General features: G+C 38.9%; 1 protein-coding gene across 5 annotated transcripts in view; it reads left to right on the forward strand.

Moving 5' to 3' along the window:
• The window catches only part of PLIN2 (perilipin 2), a 14,237-nt gene extending 3,469 nt beyond the window's left edge, over positions 1–10,768 (forward strand). For 3 of the 5 annotated variants that reach the window (XM_026866300.1, XM_026866301.1, XM_026866302.1), the window contains 5 exons: positions 456–741; positions 1,060–1,244; positions 1,979–2,113; positions 2,813–3,103; positions 9,505–10,768. In XM_026866300.1, coding sequence (XP_026722101.1) covers positions 456–741; positions 1,060–1,244; positions 1,979–2,113; positions 2,813–3,103; positions 9,505–9,639 — 1,032 coding nt within the window. In that variant the 3' untranslated portion in view covers positions 9,640–10,768. Of the gene's footprint in view, positions 1–455; positions 742–1,059; positions 1,245–1,978; positions 2,114–2,812; positions 7,034–9,504 lie in introns of those variants that run through there. The other 2 variants (XM_026866304.1, XM_026866303.1) reach the window with 2 other exon arrangements.
• The last annotated feature ends 169 nt before the right edge of the window (positions 10,769–10,937 follow it).

The raw sequence follows: 10,937 nt of genomic DNA on the forward strand, positions 1-10,937 counted from the left end.
TATATATATGCTAAGCACAACTATACACCCTTCCTCTTTTCTATTATCACTAAAAATACAGGGAGTCAGATTTCGATAAGCCACACCTGAAGCACAGCTTAAGAACAGTGATGGAGCGAAAGGGGTTTAAGCCTCTTTTTTTTTTCTTTAAATTTGCCAGCCATTTGACACTTCTCTCTATAGCAGCTGTTCACTGGTGGGCATCTTTTTTTTTAAAATTGGAGTCCTTGTCTCTTTACTGCTCAGTGTGAAGCAAGTAGTGCCTGAATTACATTCACTCAGGTGCTTTGAGCTGAAGGCTGTGTGGCAGTCATATCGTTTTGTCTTGTACATGTTTTCAAGGCAGAATTTCTCCTAGACAGCCAATACTTGTACAAGCTCTAGCATAAAGTTATATTGCCTTGATTATGTAGGTCTCACTGGAAAATAGTGAATCATCCTATTTCCTATGGCAGGTTGTTGCTAATGCCAAGGATGTAGTTGTTGGAGCCAGAGAAGCTGTAACAACCACTGTGACTGGTGCCAAGGAAACTGTTGCTCACACAATCACTGGAGTTGTGGGCAAAACTAAAGAAGCAGTGCAAGACAGTGTAGAAATGACCAAGTCAGTTGTCAATGGCAGCATTAACACTGTCCTGGGAAGTCGTGTGGTGCAAATGGTGAGCAGTGGAGTTGACAGTGCTCTCACTAAATCGGAGACCCTTGTAGACCAGTATCTCCCACTTACAGAAGCAGAACTAGGTAAGACCAATTCAAGGTTTGATTTTGTTGGAATACTTGTACGGGAGAGAAGCAAGCAATCATCCATTTACTACTTACTCATAGTGGGGAGGGGGCACATGTTTCTCAAACTGCCATTTGCCTTGCTGGTTGTAATGGCATCTTCACAGGGAAGCAGAGTAAAAGTAGATTTCCATGTATGGTGGTCTGTCAAACTACCCTGGTGCTAAAGGACTACTAAACAAATCCAGTATTCAGCTGTTACTAACCAAGTCAAATCACTTCAGACTGCTTAAGTTTTCTTTCAGTAGTCAATTTGCTTCCTTTCTACATATCTAGAGAAAGAAGCTGCAAAAGTTGAAGGTTTTGAAGTTGGAGTTCAGAAGCCAAGCTACTATGTTAGACTAGGATCCCTGTCTTCAAAGGTCCGCACACGTGCCTACCAACAAGCCTTAAACAAAGTTAGAGATGCTAAACAGAAAAGCCAGGAGACAATCTTTCAGCTCCACCACACTGTTAGTCTGGTAAGTTTAAGCTTTCACCTGAGGTATAAAAAGCAACTGTTGGCATAGTTTTAGAGTGCAGAAAACAGCCAAAAGAGGCATAGGAAAACTGGAATTGTGCTCTCAGACTAAATGCATTTTCTAAATATAAAGCATTTCCCATTCAGAGCTTTTCACCACCATTGAGAAGAGGTCCTACATCAGGCTGAGCTGCTGAATTGTAACCAGCAATTGCTTGCAATTTTAAGCACTGCAGAAATAGAAGTGACATCCTTAAAATTATATTCCTCAATTAGAGTGCTGGGTTTGACACAGACTTCATTCTAAATTGCAAGACACTTTCTTCACTGAAACACTTCAGTCCTTTAAAGTCTTTTTTTTGTTAATATTGGGTTCTTTATGGGCTTGCTATTCTTGCTATAGGTATCTCTGAGCATTTCTGGGTACTTCAGTAGTCTTATCTTTACAACATACCTTATACCTACAGGACAAACTGCATAAAGAGTCATGGCCTTCTATACACTTTCAAATATTTGTATAGAATGCTATTGGGGGAGAGGGAAATAGTTGATGGAGAGGGATATACTACATATCTCGAAACTGCTTCTAGTTTTCTCCTTTTTGAGAAAGAACACAATCTTATATTCCCCAAAGGCTTTTATGCTGAATTTTTGAAGTATTTAAAAGGGAGGTTTACAAAGCAGGTAAGGTAGGGTAGCTCTAATGGAACTGTTTGTTATTTGGCTGTATTTCAGATTGAGTATGCCAGAAAGAACATGAATAGTGCCAATCGGAAACTTCTTGATGCTCAAGAAAAGCTTTATCAATCCTGGGTAGAGTGGAAGAAAAAAACAGGCCAAAATGTTGGTGATGAACCACATAGCGCTGAGGTAAATAGATGTAAATGTAAACCAGATTTAAATTAATTATATACTGTCAGGGCAGTAACATACTACCAGTATCCAAAGTGTACAGCATCTTAACAGCACAGAAGTTTATGTGTACTTGTGGAATCTAAGTGCTGAAGCTCAGGGCAGCTGACCACTATGTAATGTAAGGGACACCCAAACTCTTAATTGAGCCTGCTTCCTGCAAATGCTCTGGGGTTCATTCTCCTTTCATGAGAATGCTGATGCTGTTTAGGATGTGAACCTATGTTGGGATATCCATATCTAGATCAGCTAGGACTCCCTTACCCGATATGGCCAAACCAGTAATAACAGTTTGTCAACATAAAGCAGTCTTAGGCACAGACTCACTGAATCTTATATGTAGCTTTAAACAGTGGTCCATTGATTAGAATGTACTTACCTGCTGTGACTTGTTATGCAGAGTTGAGACAAGAGCTTGCTTATCTGTTGCTGGGTAGATGCTACCAATGTTTCTGTTCCACAAAGTACTTGAGCACTGAAGAAATATCAAGCACTTTCAAGTTCCTGACTCTTTAGACTTAGGACCTGTTTTATTATCTACTATAGCTGTATTTTACTTGCATCACATTTATTTTGCTTCTTTATGTATCTTTAGCAATATAAAGCTGCTACAGTAATGAAAATATATTAATATGCTGTAATACTTTTTGTTTCCAGCACATTGAGTCAAGAACTCTAGCTATTGCACGGAGCCTCACTCAGCAGCTTCAGACCACCTGCCTCACACTGGTCTCAAGCCTACAGGGGCTGCCACAGAATGTGCAGGATCAGGTTTACAGTGTTGGGTCAATGGCAGGTGATGTCTACCAGAGCTTTTGGTCAGCATCCTCCTTCCAAGAGTTATCAGACAGCTTTCTTACCACTAGCAAAGGACAGCTGAAGAAAATGAAGGAGTCTCTGGATGATGTGATGGATTATCTTGTTAACAACACGCCGCTCAACTGGCTGGTAGGTCCCTTTTACCCACAACTGCCTGGCATTCAGCATGCTGAGAGCAAAGGTGAAGGGGAGGAAAAATCCAGCCAGAAAGACAAACAGCCTGAACACACTGATGAATAAACTGCATAGCATGCATATATTCTGCTGACTGACCAAACAAGTGGCCTTAGCAAGTGTAGCTGTCAAAAGCCTTGGAGCAAAATCCATAAACATAGAAGTGGGGGAATGATACAAAGGAAGGACACTCTCACACATTGGCTGTATTGTTCTGTGTAGTTGAGCCACTCCAAAAATTCAGACTGTCTTGAGTGCCTAAATATTGACAGCTTACAGTTGACAAGATGCCTTGTTTGTTCGTCAAGAAACCTCACCAAGCTTATTAATGCTATTAATACCATTAGTCTAAGAAACCTAACATAGCTAAAAGCATTAGATTTATTGCTTAATCTGTACTAGTGATGTGAAAGCCTTACGTACTACAAAATGCATTTAAAAGACCTACAGTCTAGCTACGCTTAAATTTCATGTTTGCTGCAGAGTCATGCATTTGATTATTACAGATCTGACTGTTTCAAATTCTACTGGTACACAATTCATGACAAAAGTGTTTGGAGTGCAGAATTCCAAAGCTGAAAGTGGGGTTTCTGAATGAGTCAGCTGGAGTTACTTAAATGCTATGACAGTGTATTATTAACTATATAATCTTAAGTACTGTATAACACAGTAACATGACCATAGAATCACAGAATATCTCAAGTTGGAAGGAAGCCATAAGGATCATCAAGTCCAACTCCCTGCTCCTTGCAGGACTGCTTAAAAGTAAAACACATGACTCAGAGCATTGTACAGATACAACTTGAACTCTGACAGGCTTGGTGCCACGATCACTTTCCTATGGAGCCTGTTTCAGTGAATGACCAAATCATTATCCATACATGTTTTTAACATGCAGTGTAGAGACAAGATTCATGCTGTTTGTATTGAGGTGCCTGCTGTTGTGTGGGTTGTTGGTTTTTTTTGTAGCCCTCTTTTTGTAATTCATTTTGTATGTTAGTAATAAATGCTTCAGTAGCTAAAGTCTGTCTCCATTTCAGTGGTGTTTAAAACAAATGTAACTTGCTGTTCTGTGAATCCTTCAAACTGGGTCTAGCAGAAAGCAAGCTTGAAATGCAAATGAAGTAGACATGCATTAAAAAATGTATTTGTGTATGTATAGATAAGTAAGATATAGCTGCAGCATTTCCTCCTTCCCTTTGAGTTCCTGTGTATTCTTCCATTCAGTTTTAGCTTTGCTGCTGCTTTTTTGGTGCTCACTGTTGCCTGCCTTTAATGATGACCTAAGCTCTGAGCTGATTGATGTTCCAACATTGGGAAGGATATGGACAAAAAAAACCCTGTCTTGCCTTTGCAGTAGGTGTTCTGTGTGCCTGAGGCTGTCAGCTACCTGCTTTGGCTGCTGGCTCCCTATAAACAGTATGTACTCCTTTAGCTGCAAACACCAGTTTTAACCTGTTTATTTACCCTCCTTTGAACTTGAGTGACTAATGTACATTAACGCTGATCTACATGGATAGAATTTTTCCTTAGTAAATCCTGTGAACCCTTCCTCTGGAACAGTATTACAGTCAGTAAGAAATAAGCTTTCTTAAGTGTAGCCCTGTCCAGGTAAGTTTTGTGTCTGTTCTCAACACGTCCTGTGCGAATTTGAGTTGCAGTCATCTTGTTTGGAAGTGCTGGTCACCATTTTCAGAGAGGTCACCAGATAGTGTGAAGCAAAATGCAGTTCAAAGGGAGCTTGTCACCTAGTGATACAGTGCTACATGAAACAATACTTCCATCTGGTACAATGTGGGCACTAAAGCAAATTACATGTTGTCTAGCTGTCTTCTAATGTGAGAGGCCTTGCTTAGTTGTTGAGCCAGGGTTGGTCTAGAACTGTTAGGAAGACTGTTCTAAGCACAAAATTATAACAAGGGATTACAGATAAAGATTCTGTAACTTCTAGCTTTAAAAAAATGTGGTTTTTTGTAAGGGGGCTGTTTAATATGAAATAACATGAGATGATGAAAGATTCCTTTTCATGATGAGGACCTTTCCAGGACCTGAGTTAAGACTTGCGGAATTCTTTCAGCAATTCATTCTGTTTACTTTAAATATTTATTGAGTCCAGCTATAGACTATCCTTTATCTCCACTTACAATAAAATTTGTAGATTGCATCTATGGTTGTGGGGTGCTCAGGAACTCAATGGGACTAGGAACAGGTCTGGGAGCACCTGGCAGTTCAGAGAAGGGAATTCCCATTCCTACATGCATTTTAAAATCTGAAGGTTGTGGTCCTTTATTCTGAGGTGATCAATCAAATAAGATATTCAAACTGCACTGTCTTTTGAGGACAGAAATAAACAGTACCATCTAGTATTAATGTAAGAGCAATACATCTCTTTGTTCAGCTGTAAGTTGCACTACTGTTTCATAGTCTCTTAGATGGCTATCCAGCTGTACTGAATGTCGGCAGGAAGATGAGGTAGAGAGCAAGAAAAAATGTTACCAGCCTAGACCTTCAAATCATTTCTCCCTTACCATGCACTGTTGAGTGGCTCCTCTGTAGAAGTTACTTTGACTTCTGACAGTTGACCTACAACGGGTGGTTGCAGAGGAATGCCTGGTTAAATGCTTACCTAATGCTTGTACTAATAGCCTGTTACACCAAAATGCTGTATGCAGGTTCCTGTATCATGTTATTGTGGCGTGTGGTTGTTTTGTTGGATCCTGCCCCTCTCCCCCTCAAAAGTGTGTAAGTTTCTATCCACACCCCCAATAGAATTAGGAACCCTTCCTTGGAGGAAAAGAGGGCTGAGTAACAGCAAATCAGTATGTTCCTGGTTTATTATATTGAATAAAAGTATCTGGATTGAAATTATTAGACCCTCCTAATAAGGACAGCACTGAATTTTTAAACTGAATTGCAGCTGTAGCTTGAAATAAATTGGTATTTTTCTCTAGCATAGTTAAGTGTGACTGACTATTAAAATGCCCCCTGGAGGCAAGAATGATGAGACCTTCCAAAACCATCTTTTTTTTTGCCACAGTGGACTGATGTTGAAGTGTATGCTAGTAATGGCTGAAAACTCTCCAATAGAAGGAGGAAAACCTAAGATATTAGTAGAGCAGAACCTGTTAATAAATTTTTATTGCCATCTTGTTTATCTGTAATTGCACATATTGTGCAACTCAGCTATACTGCACAGAAACTTACTTGCTCTTAGTCCAAATCCACTTTTTAGACTATGGTTTGTGCTAGAAAGCTGTGAATTCTCTTAGGAACCTTTTTAAAAAGATAGACTAGATATGCTGAAAATGATAGGAAGTATGTATTTGCAGCAAAGCAGATAAAGTAGATGAAACAACAGTGTCAAAGGCTGCTAGTCACACAAAAGCTGGGATAGTAAAGGTTATAATACTAAAAAAGTAATAATCCCTGGTAAGGTTATTTAGGGTTTATTTACAATTCAGAAAATGATTGTTTCTCTTTAAGAGATCACTCAAAAATCATTCATGCTAGCTGACACTTCCTCTTTCCAGGCTCATTTAACAGACAACTACTATTCTATCATTGCCAATAAGACTTTCATAGCAAAGTTTTAAATATAAGCATTCATAAATAGCTCCATATGGTATAAAAGTTCTGCAAACATATTTATAGCAGCATACACATGGGTCAAACACAAATTACAAGGTTTGTATAAGGACTGGAGCTGCACAGATAGAGCTAACTTGTCTCAAGTGAAAGAAAGGTGGAAAGCTTTTGAAATCTCTCCCATTTCTTAAGATGCCTTTTTTTTGAAATAATCTTTTCCAAACTGCAACTTATAGTACAATTAATAGCAAGTAAAATAGGTTGAAGGATTTGGAAACAACTGATAATTTATTTTTATTTTTAAAAAAACCTACAAAAACTACCCCAAAAACTCAGCTACTAATTATAAAGAGATAATGGAACCTAATTTATTTTTAAAGCATCATCTGTTGGTAATTTCCATGATCAGAAAGTCTTACATGCAACAGCTTGCTGGAGGTATTGTGCACATTGTTTTGTTAAATATATTTATTTTCACACTAAGATGGAAATCTTATTTCTATTGGATGATACAGTCTCTGATGACTAAAAATAAGTGCTTGTTCTGAAAGTGCATAAAATAAGAAACATTTCTCAAATTGTTAGTGGTTCAATTCTGTAATTAAGCAAGAAGAAATTGATTAAAGTTAAGTTAGTATCAGCATTAACATTTGTATATGAAGACAGCAAAACACTGAAGTATGTTTTGCACTATTTCATGCAAGGATTTTGCAAGTCTTTTACTATTCTCTGTAAATGATCTAACTGCATCTTACAGAAAAATGGCATGAAAAAGAGTAATACCTGGCCTTATTCTTTGTTGCAAGAACTGACTTACTGCTTTGTTTCAACTTTCTATCAACTGTGAGAAGTGATATGGAAGTGAAGGTCCTTTACCTAATCAAGCCCACAATACCAGGGGCTTTGCATTGTTTTTGTTAGACTGGTGCAGATGTCAGAATATGCTATTCCACTACAATTTAGCATGTTCAAAACAGATAAATTTTACAAACATCAAGCTTGTTTTACTCTGATGCTGACAGATAAACTCCAATTTGAAATTCTCATGAATATTAACATATTACAAGTATGTTAAAGGAGTCAGCTGCTTATAATGTGCACACTGAGGAGATGAAGAAATCACAAACTTAAATTTGAGTAAAAACAACATGGATATAAGTAATAAAAGTGTCTTCAACCTAGGATATGTGAAAATTATCACTGGTCAGACACAGTTACTGAACAACTTCGTGTACCCTGCTTAGGGTAAATAGAGAATGAAACAACTTGTTTAAACCATCTGTTTGGGCACATTCTTAAATGAGTTTGCATATGGACTACTTGGCCTTAGACTTGTTAAGATATCCCCATTTGTACTGCAGAGTGAAATACAGGGTCATATACTGATAATGGGAAAACTTGTTGATTTCTCTAAGTGCAGTAGAGTTTTAGGTAAACTATCATATGCAAAAAGATGCAAGATAATTCTTCCTGGTACAAAGATGTGTTCCCCCCATTCCCAGTGCTTTTTGATTTTTTAGGAGACAAAGATGACTCATGTCATTTTGATCAAGCTTAGTTTCTTAAAGCAGTCTATGCATTTCACTGTATTCACACTAGTGCCTGGTAAGTGACATGCTTCTTAAATTCTGAAGCTCAATATTTTAATATTTTTAAGTTCCTGGTGCCCTATGGCTACCTACTCTAAGGAACTCAGTGATTCACGTTCAGTGCTTCAGTGTTATCTACAACCTGATAGCTGAAACAGTAAACCCTTTATCTTTTGAAATGTTCTTTGTTCTTCTGACATGTCTTCATAGCAGGCAAAGAAAGCATAGGTTTGTCTTGCATATTGTCTTTCATAGAAGTAAGTCATAAGCAAGATGTTTTGCAGTTAGGAAGTGGATTAAAACTGCTTCTTCAGTCAGCACTGAGCTTAAGTTACACAAATGCCTAGAAGCCTCTTCAAACTGCTGCTTCTTTGTACATGCAGAACCAAAGTCCTGCTAGCACGCAGCAATCATTATGTGCTGATACTCTGCCTGACTCCATCACCAACAGCAAAGCTAACCATGTATCAAAACTGTAGGTGTAAGTATTTTTCATTTGGGTCCAAAAACTTTTGCTTATGAGTAAATTGCTTAATTATATCCCATTTTTCAGAAATGCCTAAGTAATCTAAGTCCTACTAAGGGGACTTAAGGGTTGGGACTTAAGCTCCTAAGTGTCTTAGCCAACATTTTTAGAAGTGTAACATCCATGTGTCCAGTAATGTCTCTGGCAATTCCTGAAACCTGGTGCTGCTTAACAGTACAGAATACTATACATGCAGTTAAAAGAGGCCAAAGTGGGATTGTAATTCCAGATTATTGATGGTTTGATGTGGAGAGCAGGCAGAGCCATAGAGAGCAATCCATATCAAGCTCTTCAGGGCAGGTTCCTTTGTATAGTCCACTGCTTCCAAGGAAAGAAGAAAGGCAAAATAAGTTAAAAAAATATTCTTAATTTTCCAGTCACTGGTTTCACTAAACACACTCCACTAAATTAAGCTTTGTTCCATCTCTACTATGAAATCCTGTTTTCTAAGCAACTGATCAACGTTTTGCATAGTATTTGGTCTGTCTTAACGTCCTGTGTTTCATATGTGGCTGAGCATATTTCACTCTGTATTCAGTATTTTGGGTCTGATTTCTAGAGATGCTGAGCACCTTGTCTCCTGACTTCAGTGAGGAATATGCCACAAATTTGTTTAGTTTTACTTTTAAATTGATTGAAATTTTATTCCTATGCAGGTTCCAGATTTCACTATCACAGACCTGTCTTCAGAGTCAGATGATATCCCAGACATTCTGGATTTGGATGAAGATGACCAACAAGACTTTACACGCACAAATGGCCCTTACACTACAGGGCAAAGAGCTGACTAAAAAGAAGCATAAAACCGTCTTTTTGATACAATGTGCTTTTACCATGTTTAACTTAGATTTCTCCTTTTGAAAGATGAATCTGCCTAGTGTAGGGACTATGGGGATTTTTTAAAAAATCATTACTGTTTCACTTAACTACATCAAGATTCTGATTTTTTATTCTACTCAAGGAATGTATGCTACATTAATTCATTAGCACAAATGTCAAGCTCCTATTCTACAAGTCAGGTATAGCCTAACCAGTGTAGCCAGCTGATCTCATCTTTGTTAATGATTTGTTCTCTTGCTGGCAGCAGCCATGAGAACACTGCAGTGCTTTGCGTAAAGGGCTGCCAACAAAAGGAGTTGATGAGGATTTGACCACAGAATTCCCCTTTTCAGTCTACATGAAAAGCACCTCTGCTTCTACCTCTTTGCTGCTCAAAGGTGTAAAAGACTTTTGTCTCAGATGGTCTCAGGTTCTTTTTGTTAGGCTTTGCACCTACTGAGTTTAGAAGCACAGAGCTTCCCTTTGGTAGAGTGTTTTATGCACAGGACTTCCTTACTCTCTACATGCCTTCGGTTTCCAAAAATTTTGGTGATGCTGTCAGTTGTGGGGCCTGAGACTAGAACAAGGTAAATGCTTAAAAAGGAAAGTTTTTCAGGAATAAGGATGACAGTTGAAAGGGAAAGAGACCGTAAAAACCAAGGGAAAATGGAGGGCACAAAATAAAACTGTAAAAGAAAAGGAACTGAAGGTAGGGATACTTCTGGTGACAGTGATGATCTTTTAATGTTTAAATAAAATTTCAATCCACTACTTGCTAAAGAATGTTGAATCCACATTTGCTTGCACACGGTGACTTCTATAGGAGCTGAGGTGAACGGGAACTGGACTGGAATCAGGCTTGTTGCATTACTTTCGAGGATCAGGCAGACCTCCTCCCGCAGAGATTTCCTCGATGTTGCCGGTATGACTGCAGCAAGCCTGGAGATGTTGCCCTGCTGCGGAAACATTAGTCGGCCATCGGCACGGCTGTGAGACAGCACCTCTGCTCTCCTGTCCTGGATCACTTGGTTGTTGTGAAAAAACTTTTAAGTCTAGTCACTGAAATGCCTTGGAATAAAAGTTTGAACTACACAGCCTGCTGCCGGTGCGAGTTTTACTTGGTTTTCGCGCTGAATTTTGTAATCTGATCACAAAATAATTTAGATTGGAAGGGCCCTCTGGAGGCCGGCTAGTCCGACCGCTGCCCAAAGCGTGACGCCCTCTACGCTCAGCTCACGCTGCCCGGGGCCTCCCCGGGGCGGCCTCAGAG

Source organism: Athene cunicularia, assembly GCF_003259725.1.
Source record: "Athene cunicularia isolate RWA chromosome Z unlocalized genomic scaffold, athCun1 chrZ_part2, whole genome shotgun sequence".
NCBI classification, from domain to species: Eukaryota; Metazoa; Chordata; class Aves; order Strigiformes; family Strigidae; genus Athene; species Athene cunicularia.